General features: G+C 33.6%; 1 protein-coding gene across 2 annotated transcripts in view; it reads right to left on the minus strand.

The window, feature by feature from the left end:
- Positions 1-8,970: 8,970 nt before the first annotated feature.
- The window catches only part of LOC131848908 (phosphatidylinositol 3,4,5-trisphosphate 3-phosphatase and dual-specificity protein phosphatase PTEN), an 86,157-nt gene continuing 70,126 nt past the window's right edge, over positions 8,971-25,001 (minus strand). Inside the window, exons 5-10 of one of the 2 annotated variants that reach the window (XM_059198864.1) lie at positions 23,982-24,163; positions 21,952-22,156; positions 20,551-20,648; positions 19,728-19,872; positions 16,320-16,374; positions 8,971-10,710 (exon numbers count right to left, since the gene is read on the minus strand). In XM_059198864.1, coding sequence (XP_059054847.1) covers positions 10,707-10,710; positions 16,320-16,374; positions 19,728-19,872; positions 20,551-20,648; positions 21,952-22,156; positions 23,982-24,163 — 689 coding nt within the window. In that variant the 3' untranslated portion in view covers positions 8,971-10,706. The remainder of the gene's footprint in view (positions 10,711-16,319; positions 16,375-19,727; positions 19,873-20,550; positions 20,649-21,951; positions 22,157-23,981; positions 24,164-25,001) is intronic. The other variant, XM_059198865.1, reaches the window with a different exon arrangement.

Raw genomic sequence — 25,001 nt, forward strand, 5'->3', positions numbered from 1 at the left:
ACCAGGTTACACGTCTGTGGGCCTGTCTACAGGGTTGCCAACCTTAAAACATTTAGCCTCGTATGAATAAACAATCTGACAAAATCTCTTTTAAAAGCACAAGTGGCTCTAACGAGGATTTTCGTACGACTGGCAACCCTACCCTGTAGGAGCGTCACAAGTAAGGTTACGGGCTATAACATTTCACTTAATTACTAGACAGAACTGAATGCTAATATCAATACATAGCTTACATTAAAAGTAATCGTTCACAAAGTGTTATAACATTATGACATCGTATTTAACTTCTAATTTACATGAAACCTTGCAACACATTCAGGCCAGGGTCAGATTAGGAAATGAGAAACTCAGCAATTCCAAATTCGTTAAACCTTTACATTACATTCTGCCTTAAGCCTCGTCTCGAAATTCGTGTGACCGTAAAGCCGGCGCCTGACATAGCTTCAAATAAAATTTATAAGACGCGATAATAAGTATTGTTTTCAAATATTGGACAAACATTTGCACTTTCGTAACGTATCCGTTTATGAACGCGTACAAAGTTCAAACGTGAACGTAGCGATATACATTTGCGCAAAATCGGAGAGCAAACATGTTTTGTAAACAGATGTTGGCACACTTCCGTGCCAATATTTGCTCAAAGATTTACAAAGGTGTTGAAGTATTTGAAGCTAGTCAGTGCAAATCAGTTAACACAATACAATTGTCTAGTCCCGAGCACCAATTTAGTGAACACAGATGGTAGGAACCGATAGGAAACAACGTTAGGTCGATCCAATTGGCGGCACAGACAATTGTATCGTGTTACACAGTAGCGATAAACTGCTTATGTTAATGCCCTCTCTTATCAAATCACAATACATTACAAACATTTCCTCGTTGATGACCTTTAAGCCAAAACATCTCTACTAACTTCAGAAGACACTTAAAATATATTTTTAAGTGTTCTTCAGTACCTACGCCAAGAGACGGCGCTAGTGAGACTTTCGGTTTTCATTTTATATCAAGCATCGGCTAACTTGTCGGTATAAAAATAAAATACAATTATGAAGTCTCAATAGCGCTATCAATTGTCGAATTTCTTTTAGCCTCGCGCTAAAACACATCTATAATCATTAATCACATATAGTGACGTCATTCGGAACCTTATACGACATTAAGTAGTGTGCAGGCCTTCTGGACAAATCGCAAAAGAATCCACTAGATTCTCGTCTACCGCCAATATAAAAAAAAAGTATGCGACGCAGGTTATCCCTCTTTCTTATGCGTGCGGTAAACGTATTTACACTTCATTCCAAATACAAAATTTCGTTAAAATTAAAAAAAATCTCATCCCAAAACCATAGTTGCATGTCGTTATAAAATATTTTCGTATTTGGAATGCAGTGTATATATCTACGTGTGCCACTTGTGAAGAGAGCCAGACCAGACTATAATAACATTCCATTAGTGTTAAAATGTGTGGGATTGACATTAACAGTCCACGTGACTATTCTTATACAATTTAACATCAATCTCATACATTTCCATTAGTCCATTGACTATACCGCTAACAGAATATTACATTCTATACAGAAGCTCCCCCAGACAAGAATCTATCAATATCAAATGAATGACTACCACACGCGTGAGATAAAACGAGACAGCAATATCGGATGTCTTTTTTTATCTCGTACGTCCTGACGTGTCGATTATACATAGACTCGTTTATCTAGGAGTGCAGGCCGCCGAGACAAAGGACATTTCTATTGACGATATCATAGTTCCACTTGTATGGATTTCACATAAGTAACTTAGTTTAATCTAAACTTTAACTTTTATTTCGAACCATCCTAATGCTGTTGGCTGCAGATGGTCTTTACAGCTTCACCGGACTATAGGGAGCAAGTGCAGATGGCACGCAAACCCGCGGAAGGACTTATGGAGCAGTTGACGGACAACTCCTGCGTAACGGATATGACTTTAGTCTGAGGGCACCGCTAGGGGTACGAACTCCAGCTGAGGTCGTCGTAATTCCAATACAATCATTGTAATTTATTTTTTAACAACTTCACTTACTTGCGTCAATCCTAAATAATTCGTAGTCCCGCTCAAATAGCGCCTAAAAATTTAGTGAGATAAAGGGTGTTCCAAATTTACTCTACTTTCATTTTTCCATTTTTTTGTATTAGAACAAACCAGGGTCAAATGAATTCATTGAAGCATATAAAAATACTATTCTAGACAAAGTTATGTTGAATTATGAAGTCAATAGTATATTTTTTAATGTGATTTGTTTTCACACAATTCGAACTGAGATGCGATTTGTAGTTTTGTTGTAAAATCGTCAATAGAAGTGTAGTCTTGTCTACAGGCTGGTGTGTTCCCGCCCCATTGCAACCGTTCGACCGCACCAATAAAGCCCTTTACGCCTCTACACTGCACCGCAATTGACAGTATCCTTTACTGAGCCCTATCTTTATATCGCGCATTGTCTTATTATATTACATAATTCATTGTGTTATATTTATTATACAAGGCATATTCTTTCATACGCGCCGCCCACGCAGCCATTGTTATTCACAAGGATTTTATTATATAAACAAAAATAATAGTTATAGCTGACACAATGATACATAATATCTTAAAATTCATAAAAACGTAAAAATATCAATAAACCTCTTTAAAAACTGCAATTTGTGAATGTAACGTAGTAATAAAATACACCTTTTATTATTACCAGGACAGAATGTATTACTAGCTCTTCGTCCCCATTGATAAAATTCACTGTTCCCTATACTAGAACAACAGGAAAATCATAACGGCAATATACCCTTAAAATGAAATGTTTACACAGCGTAATAATAGTAGATTTATATCTTCATATGGGGGAAATCCGTGTCTAACTGACTCTAATTATTATTATTTTTTAAATGATAGTTTAGCTCTAAAACAGACGAAAACGTGTATAGGTTCATTGCCCCTTTGACGTTTTTATGAATAATAACGATATTGTCTAAAATGTAAAAATTAATTATATATATAAACTGTAAAAAAATAGGATCGTTCGACTGTAATTAATTTAAATTTATCATAGTATAAATTTAATTCTGTCAACAAATATGCACCACATACCTTGAACAACAATAAAAACAAATGATAATTAAACATTGAGAATAACAAATAGCTGCGCGCGCGGCGTTCTGCGACATCCTTTAAGTATAATCATCATAAGATCACATTTTTTTATAAGGCAAACAACAATCTTTTAAAGCTAAACCTTTTATGTAAGGGAGGAGGAGGGAGAAGGGAATCGAGCGAAAAAACCTAAAACGAAATTGGTCAACAAATCCGAAAATCTACATTAATATGGAAAAATATTAACACTAGTGGGGTCCATAAAAAAAAGTTTAAAAGTAAATTTAAGAGAAATAAGTTATGACTTAGTCACCTCCATCTCGCCCTAGACGGAACACGCTGCTAACAAGACCTATATTTTGTACTTGTTGATATAATATGTATGTATGTATGTATCGTATATAACACGGACGCCAAGTACATTGTATTTGCTGCTTACACCAATAACACTTGTGGAACACAAAGTACGCAATTAAGAATTCGCCGTTCTTATCTACAACGTTGGAACGGAACGTTCACAAACAAATCCGAGTCAAATACTTAATATAGAACGACCACGCGTTCTCAAGCGATACTTTTAAAAAATAAATTATAAACTAACTCAAAAATGTAATGTTCATGATATTTAGGGTGCGCGCACACTATAGACTCTCATCCGAAATATTCGCGACCGTACAGTCCGTGTACGGGTATCGTTCGTTGTTATCGATAACGATAGGCCGCATCGTATATATTTAATAATAAACTTGCCAAATACTAAAATATTGAAACGTAACAGGTTTGTCATTTGTTAATATCTGTTACTTTTATTTCTTCACTGTGATACTCACAAGTATATGAACCATGGTATAGTTTCTTTTAATAAGTGTCTTAACTGTCGCAAAACATTATTACGTAAAATTAACAGATCTGTCTTATAGGGACAATTAATCCAAACTCATAATTAAAAAAAATAAGATATTAAGTTTCAGTGCAAGCACTGATATCATCGGTTCCGCCATATCTTCATTAAATACTAGGCATTACGACTATAGTCTGCGCGTACCCTGACTGTGACTCCTTAGTCTTATAAAAAAAAAACTAAATCCATAAAGCCTAAACGAATCGAAACTAACACAGTTTTATAATTTTCATTAAACATTGCAGCTCAAGTTCACGTTCAGATGATTTCTATGACGCTCTTAACCTACCTTACAGTAACGAACTATTCTATCCTACATTAACCATTCCTTAATGTATAAACCTATTGAATTTGACCAAAATACCAGGTAAACAGTTAATTTAAAAAATCGATCACGTTTTGAACTCCTCGCACCGCACCACATCGCGTCGCATCGCATCGCAACGCAACGCATCGCCACGCCGCCTACCAACCACATCACAAACGGACGCCAATTTATTAATCATAATACTTTAGGTATAAAAGTCATAATATTATTGGCATTGTAGTAACATCCCTTTCGTATTCTGAACACGAAACTCCGGGGCCCTCCGCAATTTATTAGACAAATAAATATCTACCTACTCGCGTCATACAATACAATTAAAAATCGATTAACAACTAAATTACTGGCGCACAGTTCCATTTCAATTAAATGCAATCTTAGCGTTTATAAATATTCAATATTAATGATGAAGCAATAAGGTCGATAATGCGAAACAGCAGGGCCGCTGACGCTACAATTTGATTTAAAAATAATAGTGGTAAAACAATTCTAACAAAGAACATAATCTTACACAAAGCACGTTTTATTTTAAAGTAGTTTATAAATTGAATCAGACATTTTAAATTAATTTAAAATTTGAACAATAATTATTGTATAGATTATATCTATTGGCGTGAATATAATAGGAAATCGATCACCAATCTCGTTGCTTACTTTTTGAATGAAACCACATGATTAGTAATTTTGAATTTCATGCTTAATTTTTTCATAAATTGAAACATGTGTAAAATCTAAGGTTGCCAGTATTTTAAATAAATACTATTGTAGAATAATTAACGTGCTTTATTTGCCAGTTTCGTACAAAACGTACACTTACGACAGTCTAAACATATTCATGGAAAGACTGAAACATATCCGCCCCGCTGTTTCGGCACCACGACCCAACTTTGTACGAGGTGGATTCTGAAATATCCTTCTCTAAAATATGTGTTAACTTTAGAAATATCTTTAGGCCATTCCTTTAGTATATAGAAACAATACTGCACTGACCAACAAAAATCATGGCCACATTCTAATTTCAGAACCGACCTCATGTACTTACAACTTGTTCAGACCAGTATCACCCAAAACCATCAAATACACATCACTCCTGAAACGTCATAGAAATAAAAACGGAAACCGCGCTATGGGCCTGCCATATACAGTCAATATTGTGAAAATGACACCTTGACCTTCCGTGTGTTATGTTGATTTGTTGATTTTAATTTCATGATTATAATTATTAATATCTGGAAAAACACTGTAGTAATTTTTCTTTTTCTAAAAATATCTATTGCATTAAATGACATCGATTATATTGTTCGATTAACATTAAAAAATAACAAGAAGTCAAATCTACATAAATATTGTAAAAGTGCTAACCATATATTTTTTCTGTGTTTATGGCAACATTTGTAATTAGAATAATTAAATGTGCTGTACTTGTAAAGAAATTGTTCCATTGAACAATTTCCCATAGAACGATGGCAACGAAATTTGTGGCAATTCAAAAAAATTAGTTTCATTAAATATTTTAGATGAAATTGTAACTTTACACTTTCCATTAATTCAATAATAATTTCTTTACGGGAAAGGTAGTGGCGTAACCCACACAGCCTATATAGGAAAAAATATATTAATACAAAAAAATTGACTTTCATAAGCGGCTAAAATGTCCCATATGAAGAATGATTTTTTGATGTACAACCAAGTAGTTACATTACAAATGATTTCAACCAAGTAAAATGTATATTTTAACATGTACAGTTAGGAACTATCCGTTTCCCACAATACGTTCACACAGGTCAGTCAACGTGCCCGATCACCATGTGACGGTCTACTTAAACTAGTACAGATCTGCGCTAACACTAACGTAACGAGCGATAATATTTACAATTAAACATAAAAATAGAGGTGAAAGACGCCATTTTTGTGTGAAGATGACTTTCATTTTGGGAACAATTGACATGTTTACTTTTGGGTAACTCCATACACACAACGTGTAACAAAATTAACTTCATTCATTATGCATTCCAATAAAAAAAAACTAATTGTATCCTTTCTCACTCAACACAGAAAGATTCTCATGACGTGTGGCAGTTGAGTTACTTGCTAGTTCTTCTCCACTGCAGTAACTAATCGAACTGGAAGGTGGAGATAATGATAAAAAACTATTTATGTATGAGTGGCTAAAAATAAATTACTTTCATTTTAATTTATGAAACATAAGATTTCATAAAGTGTATTAAAGAAACAATTCTGTAATAAATTTACAAATTTTATTCACTTTGCTACTTTGAGAAAGTGAAATAACTATGTATATGTAATCTTCCTATGCAAATAAATAAGTAAACTATTATTTAACTATTTGATATAAACAAAATTAATAATTGAAACCAATGACTTGCAACTAATCTACGAATAAACAAAGTGAGTAATAAAGGTTCATAATCCATATTACATGTGCTATTAAGATTTTTTATAGGGAACAAACGAGCTTGAGGTACACCTGATGTGAGCACCCGCAACACCAGGGAAGTACAGAAGAGTATGTTCTCAATATCGTATCGATACGGAAATACCATTGCGGGAAGATGAAACCACAATGTGTGTGTGAAACAAGTTTCGGTAAAATAACACGGTGGAGGACCTAAATCATACGAGTCAATTGTTCCCAAGCTCAGGCCTGAATATAAAATAAATCAATTAAGTTTACAACTGCATTTAAATCCACCCGCTTTAATTCAATAGAACAGTAACTCGAACCCTTACTGCGACTGACTTGGCACCATAAATTTATGTAGATCCCTCCTAATATTTTTAAACCATCATTGGGTAATAAACACTTTCTGTTACTCTATTATTATATACCATTTTTAGTGAATAGGATACTCTTTTGACTTAAACATAATAGTGGCGCCCTCAAATATTTTTAAATTTATAAACATCATATTAATGTTAGTAATGCGGAAATCTGTCAGTCTGTTTGTCACATTTTGACGAATAAACTGCTAAACAGATCTTCATGAAATTTAACATCAATATAGATTATATAACGAAGATGCACATAGCCTGTTTTATATAAAAAAAATCTGACTTTTTTGTAGATCGTAGCTAACAGTTTAAAAATTCACAAAAATCAAAAACAACTTTAATATATACATGTATTTAATGTGGGGAGTAAATCTTTCAAATGAAAATTAATCAAATAATTCTTTTAGCTCTAGTAAATTATAAATATAACAAACTATTGAGTTTATTGGGCGTTAAAATATACTACTATCATTCAACTATCTAAATATATATAACTCAAAGGTGACTGACATAGAGATCTATCAACGCACAGTCTAAACCACTGGACGGATCGGACTGAAATTTGGCATGCAGGTAGATATTATGACATAGGCATCCGCTAAGAAAGGATTTTGATTAATTCTACCCCCAAGGAGATAAATTAACGCGAGCGAATCCGCGGGCAAAGCTAGTTTAAAATAAACTTCATTATCGAATTGTAAAAATAAATTATAACATTCGTACAACCAAAGGTGTACCTCATCGTATTCTCAGTCAACAAATAATAAAAAATGAGGGCGCCACCGCTGCGTTTATCATGACAAGTATTGATTTAGTAAAAAAAAAAACTATTTGTAAAATTAGTGGGCATCTTTTTATCAAGTTAATAACATTTACATTGTAAAATATACTTATAGGCGGTGACATATAGTCAATGATTTCCTTTGAATTCCTTTGTACATTAAACTAAATATTTTTAAATTCCCTTTCAGTTACAGCTGGAAACTATGCAACGGATCAAATTTTATTGTAACTCATTTTAGCGATGTGACCACAATGCAATTTCTTTCCTATGACAATATCATGTTATTGGATAACAATCGACAAATCTTAGTCTTATTAATATTATAAATAAAACTCTGTGAGTATGGATGTTTGTTATTCTATCACGCAAAAACTACGGTACGGATTCTGATGATCTTTACATTAATATAGCTTATACAGCAGAATTACATATAGGCTATAAATTTCACGCGGGTGAATTCCCGAGCACAGCTAGTAATGATATTACAGAATTATGTCAAATATCCGCTGCAGTGAGTATACTAGAACGTGTATCTAAAGCTCCCTCCTACCAGATTTAGTTGGGCAAGCACGAGAGAAACACGAGCAATGAAGGTGAATGTTGAGGTACGTCGGCAAAGGGTCCCCTTAAACCTACACCCGGGTCACAAGTCCCGGGAATCGCTCGGAGTTTCCTTCTTTACCACACGATGGAACCTGCACCCGTACGGTAAGAAGTACGTCTCGAAATATTTGACATAATCCCTTCTTATATAAATATATCCCTTGTTTACGGGAATTGAGGCAATCCATGCACTTTATTAGTAATAATTGCTACACTGTCTCTCTGTTCGTTACCTTATCATGACTAAATAGCTGAATTCATATTAATGAAGTTTAACGTAAAGATAGATTTTACTTTAAAAAAATATGTACTAATAATTTTATATACAATTCTAAAAGAAAGGAAACTATACAGTTACGGTATGGAAGCAGAACAATATTAACTATTCGCTCTCCCAAAGATAGGCTGAGATATTATTTCTTATAGTAACCAATACAATTGTCTTTAGACTATGCGTAATACAGTTTAATATACTATAAATGATAAACTTTTAGCACATACGGATAAGGGTGTGGACACTGAAACAACTGAACTATATTTCAATGTCAAAATATATCGTAGATTAACACTTTTTTATTCATTATTAAAAAGAAATTTATAATATAAATTACAGATATTGTCACAACTAGGAAACTGCATAGCGGCCACTGACCGCAGCTTAAATAAAGTATAAACAAACTAATTATGAGGACTGCCGCTGAGATCTTTCTGAACTATACAAAATAAAACTGTCCGTCTTAGGACTTAGTCAATAAGGGTGGGAAGTACTGCCTCGCCGTACGGCAAATAATTCTTTAACAATTAGCAATTATAAAAAAAGAAATAATATAGAATTACCTAATAGAAATTATCAGTATGACAATTAGAAGATCATACATATTAGGTGGATATGACCGCTTGGACATAACGCCTTAGACGTATTTAAAATCGCCCAATTAAATAAACAATGGTGTATCTTACGATCATAAGAAAAAATAAGTAATAGACAACAAATGATTTAAATTTAGAACGAGATTTCTTTTTAAAATGTGGCCAGGTTTATGGCGATCCTGTAAAGTCATGATGTACGAGCGGTCAGTAACCACGAACTAATATATTGACAAGAAATTCTTAAATTAAATATTTTTTATAAACAAGTTCATTATACCCTTTCCTGAATACTTTTGTAAACAACTGTATTCTTTTCTTTTTAATAAAAATCATGTTTCGTCTCACATTGTGTATTGATTACTGTTGTTGGCCAAATACCAAAATGAAAGGATACAATATTCACACAGGTCTTGCAAGTTAAAAATATAAACATTACATACATGGTCAATGAAATATTCATTTATAACAAAAGCACCGCAAATTGGAATCTGCCGGTTCATAATTCCCCAATACAAAAGAATCCTTATTTTTTTTAATTGTGAGAGTACATGGAATAAAAACAAATGTAGCTAACATTTAATTCAAAACAGATATGTATATAAACTGAAGACAACACGAAACTATTTAAATATGAACATAATACTTATATAGTTTCAATTAAAAAAATTAAGTTATAAATGTCGTTAAATGAAGGACAAACACTGGCCGGTTATATTAACTCTATTTCATTCAACGTGGCAACAATAATTCGTGTTTTCAAATTTCGAACATTCAAAATGTCTGCCACTGTGTATTACTTAGTCTATGTATTTAACGCCACGTAACCAAAGCTGTTACCTGGCCAACGTATGAGGTTACATGTCCCTGACAGTAAGGGGACATCGGCCCGTAGAGCTACAACACAATTATAAAGTAGCGGGTAACACTTATCCAATGTACTACATCCAATGTACTCAGTCAAACATTATAATCTTACCTTGTGACCATACTCTACAAAGTATCAAGTACCGAAGGAGAAGGATTATGTTTTTACACCGAGGTAGCCATATTTAGTACCGACTCGATACCACCGCGTCCAAAGTCTGTACAGCACTCGTTATATCACATATCACGCCGCGTCCGCGGTACTACCCTCCAAGTTAATATTAATACACAACACAGAACACTGTTTTGCATAATCACTAAGGCTTCTACACAAGTCTCAGAGTCACCAGGTTAGGTACTAGCCTTGCCATATATGAGGGGAAAGCAGGATTATTTATAGAAGTGTGTAGTGGTCACCAATCCCGTGTCACCCTCACAAGTATGTGGATTCACCTGAAAAATGTAAGAAACCTATATAAGCATACCAAACGATCATACAAGCCACATACAGATATAAAACTTTGTATTTCCTGGTCTTAATCTCATGAATAATATAACAATAATTCTATCGTGTATATAACGATCAAAATATATATTATTTCGTACAATCAAATTGCTCATTAAAATTTATTTGATGGATGCAATCGAGTAATATTGTAATATTATGTTAATATATTCATTTTTTTTAATCATAACTTCTTCTATTTTTAAAATCCAAGAAATCAAAGTCCGCTCGTTATGCGAGTCTTCGTTGCAATTGAAATTTTAAAAAAAATCTGTATGTGGCATGTGCAATGCGTTCATATTGTGCTAAGCGTTCGATGTACAGCGAATGTATGGGAGTTAGATATACAAAATGGATGGATGAGAGAATTTAGTGGATAAATTTACACATAACACACTCCACACAGAGAGGGACAGGATGATTATAAACATTTAGAACCAATTCACACTCACACACACAAACACCACGATAAATGATTGTCTTAGGATTTCATTATGTAACGCTGTATAAATAATTTTATTACTTTAAAAACTTTTCAGTTTTATTTCAAAACGTTTTTTCTATGACCGATCTGATAGTTCATAGATGTAAATCGTTTAATTGCAATCTGTTTGCAACAGCGTTACATAACCAAACACCTAAATTATTATTCAAAACCTCGAAATCTTACTAATACTATAAAAGTTTGGCACAGTCTATGGCGGTTAAACTGCTAACAGATAAAAATTATATGATGAAACAAATAAAAGATTAACACATTGAATGCTTTTTACTGAATTTCAAGCAATGTAATCGCGAATAGTTGCTAAATGCAAGTGTGTAGTAAAAGAATTCCTCTAGGAGTAAAACTGTTATGACTCATTCTTTGCAAAAATTTATAAAAAATCTCAGTGTGTTTACATTTTCAGATAGGAATATTTTCTTTATAAAATCCGCACAGTCAATGAATGGATGGGCATTTATGTTGTATATGTATTTCCATAAGGAATTATTAAGAATGATAACAAGTTTATGTCTTCCGTTACCCATAAGACATTTTAGATTTCTATATATTACTAAATTAAATCAACATCAATATGCAATAATGATGTAACAAATTATAACATTCTATTTTATCATTAAATATTAATATTTTGTGATTCTAACAATTTGATAATGATGAAAACGTATAAAACGACCATAACTTACTATAAATGTCAATATTATTAAAATACAGCCCATTTTATATTAGAAATGTTTGAGATTTTACTTATAAATTCTATTTTATACTGTCTTTAATGCTAACCACACTTCAAATACCATTTGATATTGGAAATGTTGAAATTTCGTTTTCGTATTTGCGGTTATATATACGTAACTGAATTATTACGTAAGTCATTCGAATGGGATAACAGCTGACGAACTACCTGATTGGTAAGAGATAACTGTGACTTATATACAAGAACAGCACTACGGACATCACGTTATCATGTGACACCCGTGATACCCATGCCTTGGCATACCTGAGGGGTAAAATGTCATGCCTATCAACTTGTACAAATGACGGCAAGAAATGTTACATCCCCCCATTTGTACCCGAACTATTTGAACACTATGTTGTTCAAATATTTCGGAAAACTGTTGGCAGAGAATGAGAAAGCCTGAAACTGTAACCTAAGAATGCAATGTTTGAGAGTGAACATTCCCTCACTAGCAAAGATATGGTAGACTGTCTGACATCACGATATGTATTAGGTTAGATTTCGAGGTACAGATAATAATGTAATAATAGAGTGAATTGATTCAACGAACAGATCCGTGCTCCAACATATACCACACGACAGTAAATTAATGAAAAAAATATATAGTGGCGCATTACAATCACAACCTTGTTAAAACATTTGGACATTTTAGTTTAGTTGGTTAAATAGGTGATCTGTTGAATGCGAAACTATTTTATGGGTTCTTTATAATCTTAGTTTATGATTTGAAACAATGCTGTTATTTATATTATTTTAGTGCAATTAGTAATCTTAAATTTAATAATATATAGGCTATATTTTTTATTGAAAATTATATACTGAAATTTAACGAAGGTGAAAACGCGGGCACTGCTAGTTATATATAATATATGAGTCAAAACTTAAATACGTCAAATTGAATCTTAATAAAACAATACTAAAACGTATTTTGATTTAGCTGACTATTATTTAAAATTATAGATATACAAACTATACTATATATACTCAAAATCAATAGGAATAGTTTTTACATACCTTTTAAAATTATCATTATTTATATATATTACGTATAAATAGAAATGGTAATTAACAGCATTATTTCACAATAAAAAAAGCATGCACATGAAACAAGCACAAACATTATAACACACAATAAATAGACGGACAAACAGCCAATAAAATGGTAGACCGCAGATGACCAAAAATATGTAGATGATTTCTTGTTGAAACATGTGGTTTTAATTTTAATGTTTCAGGACAGGTTTCGAACTAGTACTCTTGTGTTTTGAATGCACCTTATTAACAAACAGCAGATGGCTACGTTAGATTTAAAAACGATTGAAAATATGACATCAATGTTTACAAAATATACTCCCATTTGGATAATTATTACAACAATTATATGATTGTTAATATTTTAGAGCCAAAAATTATTGACTATTAAAAAAGATGGACCTACATAAAATTATTGTCTATGATCTACCATAAACCGAAAAAACTTCGATGGCAATTTAGGTACAAAATGGAAATATATAATAATTCTAATTTACGTATACCTAACTATCCTGTCGTAACAGATATAACAAATAATCTCGACATTCATCTTTGTTACTCAAGCGTTACAGTTTATATTTTATTAACGATTTATTGGCACTTATTAATGTATGGACCTGTACAAACATTAGTGATGATCCTTACAAATCGACATGGAAACAAAAAAAGCAAGTCATTAGAACATACATATAATAAAACGAATATAAGTGAAAAAGTAGCTGTAAGCGGGAAAATAAGTCATTTAATTAAAACAAGCAAGCTATTTAGTTTGATATAAGCAGATTCTGTTTATATCTATTAAAAATTAAAGATTTAAAGTCATGTTTATAAAAAAAATTAAGTGTTTGTTTAAATACGCTGTGACATTCAGAATTATAATTATGTCGACATTAATTAGTTCTAAAACGATATCGCCATCACATGAATATGCGTTTTAATTAATTTTAATTAGCATTTATAAAATATTATGAAAATTTTATATATAGTATAATTAATTCATAATTACGGAAACAAATCTATAATTAGCATATGAAACCTCAAAAATGTAATAAGAGAACTGGTTTTTCTTTATATAGTTGTACAGAAATGTAAAGGGGGAACAATTTCCTATAAGGAAAATGGGTACAAAACACGAATATGTCAAGAAATTTTTGAACGCAAACTTTGCTAACATGTCATAGACTAAAAACAGATAGATAGCTGTAAAATATAATAAAAGAAAATAACCATTCATTGAGGACTATTGTACGAGGCTTAGAAATTTCCCACTACTTATTGACTGTTATTTCTCTAAAGGAATGGTAAACAAGCAATGCACATGATAAACAGTCGTTGGTGACAACTGACATATACAGGCAGTTGTCACGATCAGCATGGACCCTGGACAATTCAGACAGCGTCATCTAGTCCCGCATTAAGTAGAGCTTGTGTTATGGGCATTAAGACATCTGTTATAAATACTTAGATGCATTATTGTAAATCTCTTATGTATGTATAATACAAAGACCGATACAAACAATCAAACTCATAAATACAAATATTTGTATCGTGCGTAATTTAGACGTCAACTTGCAATTACAGAATCGATTATCTAATCAATTAAGTAGACAAAAGCAAAACTAAAAAATCTATTGAATAACCTATTACTTAAAATACGTAAAAACTGTAACATGTTTGATTTATTTGAAAACAGTGAAACGAAACTAGATAACCGTTTTAATAATACGAATATATTACACTATCAAATACTGAGTATCATATTTAGGTCATTTTATTAAAGCATTAATGTACCTTCAGAGTTTACGTGTTTTTTTTTTTAATAATTAGAATGATAAACAAGCTATCGACCCGCCTGATGGTAAACGGTAGCCATCGCCTTTATACATTAACAGCAGCACGGATATCACGTTATCACACCCGTGATACTACTGCTATTCCAGAGGTCTAAGATGTCATGCCTCGTATCCTGTAATTTCAGATATTGTTTATGATATTTAATAAACAATATTAGACTATTGTATGAGTTTACAATATCTTTCTCCGTACAAATATACTATTATAAATTCTTCAAATTCTTGGAGAATTTGTCATGTTGAGCTAACTGACGTCATGTCAGTTCATGTTCACGTTAACATCTTGCAATGGTGCCCTGTCAGCGTCAACCAGGCATTAGCGCAGGCTGGGGCATCATTCCCTTATCATCCACAAAAATACTACTATCTACGAGTCGTTCTCAGTAGATATTTATGCCTTTAAGTAAAACATATGATCCTCTATCTGACAGTGTAATATAGTTCTTAGCTATTTGATGTTTACGATTAAAACGAAAATTAAACTATATTATTTACAATGCAATAATGATAATTATGACGAGAAGTATTCTGATGGGCAATTCGTATCACTTTATACAAAAGAGTGCGTATTGACGTGCACGTGTAAACACAACGAAAAATTGGAAACTAAACTTGTGATCAATAAAACTGTCAAATAACTTCAGGTGAGCATTTTTGAATATTAACTATCACACAAATATGATACATTTTCGATTATAAAACAAGATAAAATACTTTATTACAAAATAAATAAGAAAAGAGACATCCTGTATATAACAGAATTAATAATAAATTATTTAACAATCGAATTTGATACATTTTATTGATCACAAATGTTTTACTAATCACGTGGGTAATAAAATCGCAAGTTTCAAGCGCGGTGGTTTGGAAGCGCTAGCAAGAAGCACATAGACAAAATCGGCGGAACTAGCAGGTGACAGCTAGCGTTGAGGAGCTCGCAAAACCACAAATATAGATTAAAAAAGACGATGCAACTTCACCACTTGCCAAATGAATTTGCAACTGTAAATTATGAAGAAAAGAGTTTAATTTCGATTAAATTGAGTATTTAATTCCTGTATATATAAAAACGTCTAATAAACCAAATTTTAATAGTAAAACTATTCAGTCTGTCTGTTTTTCATGCTATTTTTTATATAATTTGAACGGCAAACATACTGATGGCCCCCTATGGTAAGTGGTAACCATATTCTGTATACAGGAACAGCAATTTTGAAAAAAGGTGTTATTGTGATTTACAATATAAAAAAAAGTGTTTACGAAATATAATATCTAGTCCATAACTAGTTGTTATAACATGACGGCAAGTATTTTAGTTCTTAGATTCTATACACAAATAGAGAATTGCGTCGTCTATCTTTATCTATGTGTGTGTGCGAGAGAGAGCTAGCAGGAGAGGGCTAGCAAGACAGACAAGAGTAGTATAGTTACGTGTGCGCGTCGGGCGACAGCTGGCGGTAGCGGCCGACACGTTCGCATCCCGGCCCTGCACACAACACTACGTCACACGCGGTCATACTCGGTCACACTCGGTCACAACCTCACGACATCATCATTATAGCCATAACTACGATATCGATTCAAATGTATTTAAATTTTAATTTGATTTATAAATGAAATTGTTAATTATATCAAAAACACATTGTTGGAAATAAAATAAATCAGTTCTAATTAATTAGAGATTGAACTCATAAATTACTGAATCAATCATTGACTGACAAAACAGTTGAATGTCAAATATGAACATCATGTCATGGACTTTCCGATAATTGTCTGTAATATTTTTTAATGGATTTCAGGAATGTATTTCAGCCGTAATATATACTAATTGTGATGAGATGATGATGTGATGGGGGACCGAAATGGGACTGAATGTTCCGAGACAGATTGACGTCGGTTCATTATTAATATGACTACATCGAGAACTATTTAGAAGATAGAATATTATCAAATTAACTTTAGTTTGAACTCGGTGGGGTTTATGTAATTCTGCAAAAAATATTCCGGCATCGATGCGACTTTCTATAGACATTATGAAAGCCCAGTATTTTTTATCAAATCAAATTCAATTTAATCATCTCAAAACATGTTATTTCCCCCATACAAATAAATATAACTCAATGTTCTTATACATATTTCGAGAATGTGAAATTAGATTCCATTCACGCTAAAATATAACATCTAAATTTGGCGCCTGTTTTCCTATTACAAAAATATACCAATTCCCAGTACCGATGATAGAATGTGTAGTAGAAAAAGGTAAAAATGACGTGTTTTACTGTCTGTCCTTGGATAAAATATAAAAAATATATTATGAATCGTACACACTTACAAATAAAGACCTTTTTCCATCGAACGGCGACGCGGACACACCACAAAATGTCAATGAATACTTGACTAGAAATAGGAATAAGCACCTCAAGTAATATACATGAATAGCAAACATTTTTTGTAAATAAATGAAACTTATTATTTTCTATTCAAGTTTTCATTTATCCAACACCTATTTCCGTGACAAATGAATATTAAAAGCCATGCCTAATAAATATTTTGAGAATATGCCTGTATGATTTATTTTTATAAAAATTAATGATGTTCATATTGAAAATCGAGTTAACATCATGTTATAGTATCATCAGTCGATACATTCAGTCGGTTATTAATATTTTGATGTAAATATACTATATTCATACATTTACTTCTATCTGATCGCGTTCAAAAATCATCCGGCTGCATTTTGAACAAATCGCAAAACAGTTTTATCGTTAACGAATCATTGATGCCGCATACATGTAAAAAGAAAAAGACGACGGATACTTCCGTCTCTCTCCATACGTTCGGTAACAATCCATACGCAGATAGATGAATCCGATAAATTCTTTTGACGAATATCTACGTAATGATTAAATGTAGGTAGGTAGGTATCTACATACCCACTCATATCTGCATACCTATTAGATTATTTCATAGTACATATAAAAAGGTACCTAGATTTATTGTCACTTTATATTTCAAATACCCTTTTATTTAGATCATTAGAATTGAATTATTTACATTGTTATCATGTCAGCTCGTGACCACGGCTAGTGTAACCTAATCGAAACTTCAAGAATTACACTTATTTACCACAAAATGTTTTGTGTTAAGCCCCTAACAATACAATTAATGTGTATTTAACAATTTTAAAAATAACCAGCGTTATATTTCTCTTTACATCAAATTTAGTTGTATCCCTTATAAGCAAGGAACAAAATGTCCTGTCCAATCTAAGGGCTAATTCTTACAGGTCATATTGCAAGTCGAAATCCTTATTCTTCGACTCAGTACTTAACACTATTTAAAATGTCATTCTCAAAATATATAAAGACACGGCTCGTGAACGCATAGATCCTTAAATATTAATTTACTTACTGCATTAATATAAACTCGTAATCAGTTTAAGAGATCATATGGAAGAACTGCTCGATTCCCACTTAATGTTATAACTATATTTAGTTTATATTATACATAATTACATTATTACCGCTATAATTTCTTACGTTATTTTGATACGCGCTACTATATTTATATATGCACAGAGTTAGTTAACAGAATATTATAAAATATACATGTATAATATATACATATAATAAAAATGTAACTAAGTGCTGTCTGTAGCCTATGGATTGGATATTTTTTTATTGAGGGTTTTGGTGCCTGTAACACTGCGACCTGTTTAAATCTACTCGCCCTTATTCAAAGTTCGCTATCCAGACCCGTGAGAGACAAGAATTGAATGATTTTCTTAAGAGCGTTGGATTTTGACGCTGGAATAGCAGTCATTTGTTTAATTCGAATCAGTTTGTAAACAAAAAATATATAACCTATTGTTAAATTCCAATAACACACGTACAAAGTGGCGAGCTCAGAATAATCTCTAACAAAACAAAGGTACCACAAAATAAGGACTGTACGTGCTTGTACTGCAAAACAAATTTACAGTTTCGTTGCTTCTATATATGCGGTTAAAACAATAGTGTGTAGTTGGACAAGTGTGTTAATATTATATAAGTGCGGGTTGTGTTTTAGACTGCTGTGTTTATAAATATAGTAGCGCGTGCCGGCGAAGTGCTTACACTGTTAGTGGGCTTATTTTAACGCGAAACAATCGGCATCAAGTCGAAATTATAATTAGCAAATGACATGCATTGAATTCTATTTGTTCTTTTATAGAACTTTTAAATTTTAAAGCCTCTATTCATAAAAATAACATTAACTGATCAACAAATCTAGTTTAGCTATTAAACTATTCTATCTTTTACTCTCGAGCTAAATTCTTAGCTAGAAAGAACATTCTAACAGCTAATATAGATTCGTTTTAATTTCTATGAACATAGAGGTTAGTATATTATATTTCTGTATATATTCAACAAAGCCATTTAATATAATTTCGATTTCATTTCGATTCTAACACGTCAATTAGCCTATACATCACAATCGGCCTCAAAGTAGAACCAACGAATGCCTTTATAACAGTCAAATGACTGTCACATACTGCGTGCAACCGCGACGCACTATAACCTATACACGTACAAATGCACTACGAGTCGTCAGTGTCCTTTTTCTTTCTGTGCTCTGTAAATTTCCCGCTGAACTCCCTCCAGGAGGCCCGCATGTCGCCGAGCGAGAGGCGCGGCTTCGCGTGGGGCGCGAGGGGTTCGTGGGGTGCGTGGGGCTCGTGGGGCACGTGGGGCGCGTGGGGCTCGTGGGGCGCGTGGGGCGCGCGGGGCGCGTGGCCGCAGCGCAGGTCCGGGCCGAGGCTGGGGCGGCGCAGCAGGCGCGTGTAGGGGAAGTGCTCACCGGAGTCCCAGGTGGCGTCGGGCTCCGCGTCGGGCTCGGAGCACGACGAGGACGAGGACTCGTCGTCGGGCGCGGGCGAGGGCGGGCGCGGCGCGTGCGCCTTGAACGTAGAACACTCGGGCTGCTTCTGCACGATCACCTCCACCTGCCGGGGACGATCTCGCTTTATTATTTATAACAGCGGCTTACATTACATCCGGAATAAAAATAATATCTCCGGACAATTAACACCCCGGTCCCGAGCTACGCAGAGCTTGTGTTATAGAGACTAAACGACTGGTTTTGTACATACATGCATAATATACATAAAAACACCGACCATACTCATGAATACAAATGTTTGGACCGTGCGAGGAATCGAACCCGCGACCATCGAAATTAAGCTGGTGTACTAAACCACTAGACCACCGAGGTAAACGAATTATTGCTACTCTTTTATAACTACGACGTATACGATTACGACAAGTGTGTACTTTTAATCCGCAATGTAATTAGAAATAAGTTGCACTAAACATAAAAAAATAACCTTATTATATATATATACTTTATTTACGAGTAGGAACAAAAACAGATAATAAGCAAACCCCAACATAAATAATAACAACAATACCAGCACACTGTACATCAATTCATACCGACTTGCTACTCCCGTACTTACAAACACTCAGCTTAAGACTATGACCAATATAATAGCTGTTTGCACTAAACTTATGCCTCCTAAGCTGATGATAAATGGTAACTATCGCCACTATACATGAACAGCATCACGATACGATATTCCCATTCAAGTACTAAGCTGTTTTGGATAAAATAAAAAAATTACCTTGAAGTCCGGCGCATATATTTTGTGTTGTTTATCTTTATGCGCGTCATCTAACTGCCATTTATTTAAAGTTAATTTGAAGGTCTCTTCATTTTTACCTGAAATATTATCACAACGACACAATTATTTTACTATATAAATGATATTGACCAATAAAATGGGCCAAATTTATGATATCCTATATCCTCTAGCAGTGACTCCTTGGAGAACTGAACAGATAGACAATATTGTAGATACATCAACTTATTTTGTATTATACAATACTTATTTTTAATATAATTATAAATTTATGAGAGGGGATTTTTTTAGTAAGGTGGACAAAACGTCATTCACAGTCATTCTCCACGTGCTCTACCCTGGAAACCACAGTGGTTAATTTATAGTGAATTGGACAATGTTATGACGTGACTTCATCATTATTCTATCATCTTTCAGTGATGCCTTGGAAGTATACTGTTAACATAATATAATTTAGCATAGCGTAATCAGGATAATACCATTTTATAAACATTAATTAAATAAATATATAATGTAACCTGCACTGTACAAAATTCAAATTGCTGTCAAGTGAAGTAACTCTACTTGCAAAGTTTTTAAAAAACTACTATTAATTATGTTAAAAATATCTTTTTATTAAGTAACAATTTCTATTAATACCTCAGCTATTTTTTACACTTAACATTTAATAGTAAGTACCTATTTAGAAAAAAAAACAATCTATGTTGCTTATAGATTGTAACGTCTTTAGTATACAAGGATGGGAAACCAGTGGTGTACTAGTCTGGTCTAATTTAGCACTCGACCAGATGTTCATAGAAGATGAGGGGTTACCCTTCTCTCTCTTCTAGACTGGTTGACAATTTTTTTTCTCGGTACATGTGTACAGAGTAGACGAGGGGTCGGCTTTTCACCAGTGCTGTGCTAGATTGGTCTGATGCACTCGATCAGATGAGACTAACATGTCATCTTTAATGCGACCTCTAAAAAAATGGAAGAACACAATAGATGTAGGTCGCCGTGCTATAGGTGCTTTGTAGCACCAAGTAGCCGAAACATTTTAATAATGGAATTGTTAGTAATGTGGATTGGAGAACCCATTGTGGTTCACCTCACCTCCATTATGGTTCCCGCAGGAAATCATCGTGATAAGTTTCATGCAATTTATCACGATGGGCTATGGAAAACTGACCTGACCTCATGCTCATCTTATCATCCTCCACTGGGGCCCCGTCAGCGTATAACATTAGCGCAGGCGGGTGCAACATTCCATCGTCATTCAAATATTTAAAATAATAAAAAAACCCTTAATAAAAATAAAAAACAAATCATGAAAAACATGAGAATTCCTTCTAGTATAAGTAGGCATAGAGAATATGATCAGTGTGAGACTACGATACGTACTGTCGGGCAGCGAGTCGACCCTGTGCGCGCCGACCTGCGCGGCCACGAAGAACGTGTTGAACCAGAAGTGGAAGAGGCGCTCCTTGCGCATCATCATCTTGGGCTTGTGGTACACGTCCACGCGCACGTCGCCCACCAGCGGCGTGCAGTGCGGCAGCCGCACCCGCACTCCACCCCCGCTCCACACCGCCGAGCCCGGTGGCGCCTGAACCATACACACATACTCTCTCACTCGATTCCTAGCTACATATAAAACTAGCTTTTACCCGCCGCATCTCACTCACGAGCATTGAATCAAAAATATTAGTTTTTTTAAAAAACCCATTTAAAAGACCTTCCTATGTTCTTGAAAGAATTAGAATGGATCTAATACTTTCAAGAACACATGTACAAAAGTTCATGGATCATCATGAAATTTTGTATAGATGTTCTTGAAAGTATTAGAATGGACAGTTCAGTAGTTTTTGCGTGAATGCGTAACAAATATCACTACTTTCACATTTATAATATTATTAAGGATAACGAAACGGCCTTTTATGAAATTTTATATGCATATTCACTAGGTTTGACAATCGGTTACTAGTTTTCATATTCCTGAGTGATAAGGGTTGTCCACCTCAAAATTTTTTTCATTTTTTTAACTTTTTTTATATATATTTTTATAATTAACAAATACATACAACCCTAAATGTTCACCCTTCATCACCAACCGCTATTTTTAATTTTAATTTATATGGCAAAACAATGTTAGCGGGGTGAGCTAGTATTATATAAACATTAATAACAGCACACTAGCCTATTTCAATTTAGCACGTTTCAGTTTCAGGACTGATAAAATCAATATATGATTGATTAACTCAGTACAATGTGCAATCTACATGCACATTATGATTACGTGACTGTGCGATTACCGCAACTAGCTGATTTATGTTAATGTCAATGACCGACAAAATGACGGTCGATATCATAGATATATTTAATAAAACATATAATATATTCATATTCCGACTGAGACATCAACATGACTTATTATTCATAGCATATGGATAAACCAGCTTGCGGCTCAACTGATGGTAAGTGATGCCGCCCATGATCATCCGCAGCACCAGGGGAATTGCAAGTGCGTTGTGCGTATGAAACTTTACAGTATTGTAGCTTATACATCAAAGTAACATATAGGCTATAAATTTAAAAGATATATACATTGGGATAAATAGAATAATAAATGTCAAGTAAGTGTGATGCAGATGAAGTTGCTAGGGTCAGCTAGTAATAAATTAATACATAAACTCATTTATTGCGCGCTAGTAAAATTAGTACAAAAAGAACACAATGTATAAATGTGCTTAACAAAATGTTAAAACAACCCTATTCTTTCCTAATGAGTATTTACTTAAATTAGTGATAGTTGATAGTTTGTATTCATACACTTCAACTTAAAAATGTAAAATAACAATAAAATTATTTAAAGTGCAAGACGCAAGTTTCTTGCTCATTCTTCTTATGATGAGACAGCTTTCCGAATGAGCGGTAGATTGAGAAAAAAAAAGCGATGACTATTCAAAAGTGCTTAAATGTAAGTTTATTTGAATAAATGATTTTCTATTCTATCCTATTCATATTTGAAAGTGTTTACAACATGGATACTCTAAATCTTAGAATAGAATAGAATAGAAAATCATTTATTCAAATAAACTTAATTTAAGCACTTTTGAATAGTCAACATTTTTTAAATCTACCGCTTATTCGGAAAGCTGTCTCATCACAAGAAGAATAAGCAAGAAACTTGTGTGTTGCTCTTTTAAACAATCCTTGTAAGTTCACATTTTACAAGTCGAAACGTGTGAATACAAACTACCAACCAGCACTAATTTATTTAGGCTCAAATGTAAAATAAGATTAAATCAGTCGTAGTGATAAGAGCAGACCAGTCCCTACAAGCAGCACTTGTTCACGAGTATGACGGATGAGCCAGCCATCACTGCGCTCGACCATCTCGACTGCGCTCGACCTCTTAGTGAGTGCAATACCTTCATCTGCGGCTTGGCCTGTGTGACGGTCAGCTCGATGGTACACTGTCCGCCGTTCAGCATGGGCGGCGGTGACATCGATAGCTCCCGGATGTACATCTTGGTGGCTGTGTACTGGAGCCCGGGACGCAGCAGGGCGGCGTAGTACTCCACGTATCGTCGTTGTGAAGGGATTGTCACACCTGAAACGTTTGAACAAGAGATTTATATTTTTATTTGTGACAGTATGGCGGGCCTGGTTAGTGGTTCCCTAAAATATAGTCGAGTTATTTATAAGAGCAACAAGCAAGTTTCTTGCTCATTCTTCTTGTGATTGAAGAAAAGATAAGCTTTCCGAATGAGCGGTAGATTAAAAACATAAGTATGATTATTGAAACTGGTTAAATTTAAGTATATCTTATTAAAAAAGCTTGCTTAGACTACTTTGTAAATTTAGATACTGGGAGTACTGGGATATATAAGATAGACAGTACGTATGATTGCACCTCTAATGTGTCAAAACGTGATTTTCTTTACAAAGGAATCTTCAGATCTAAGTATGTGCATTATACAATTTTAAGAAGAAAAATAATATAGACGCTTCAACAACCACAAGTTTGTTGCAAGAAATTGATGAAAACTTTATACAACGTCGACTGCGAGAGTCACTCAGTCTTACCTATACCAGCCGCCACACAACTTTTTTGTAAGTTGTGTTTCGTTTAAAGGGATGAGCAGTCAGTGTAATAAAATGACCGAGCAATTTTATTCGAGAACTCAATTTTAAACAGATCGAAATACATATATAGGTGCATGTATTTTCTACATTTTTATATGTAAACACTGTTGTACATAGTAAACACTAACATATACGTGTGGATATACCATTATATAGTATATAATTATACATAAGAATAAGTGTACATATAACAAATAGATGCAAAGGTATATTTTTAATTCTGAGATAGTTACAAACATGTTTCTTGATGAATGAAATGTGAAACGGATTAGAGCGTATTTATAAAGAGTAAGCACGTAAAG

The sequence above is a fragment of the Achroia grisella genome, unplaced genomic scaffold (genome assembly GCF_030625045.1).
Source record: "Achroia grisella isolate CSIRO2021 unplaced genomic scaffold, CSIRO_AGI_Agris_v1 utg6026, whole genome shotgun sequence".
Taxonomy (NCBI): Eukaryota; Metazoa; Arthropoda; class Insecta; order Lepidoptera; family Pyralidae; genus Achroia; species Achroia grisella.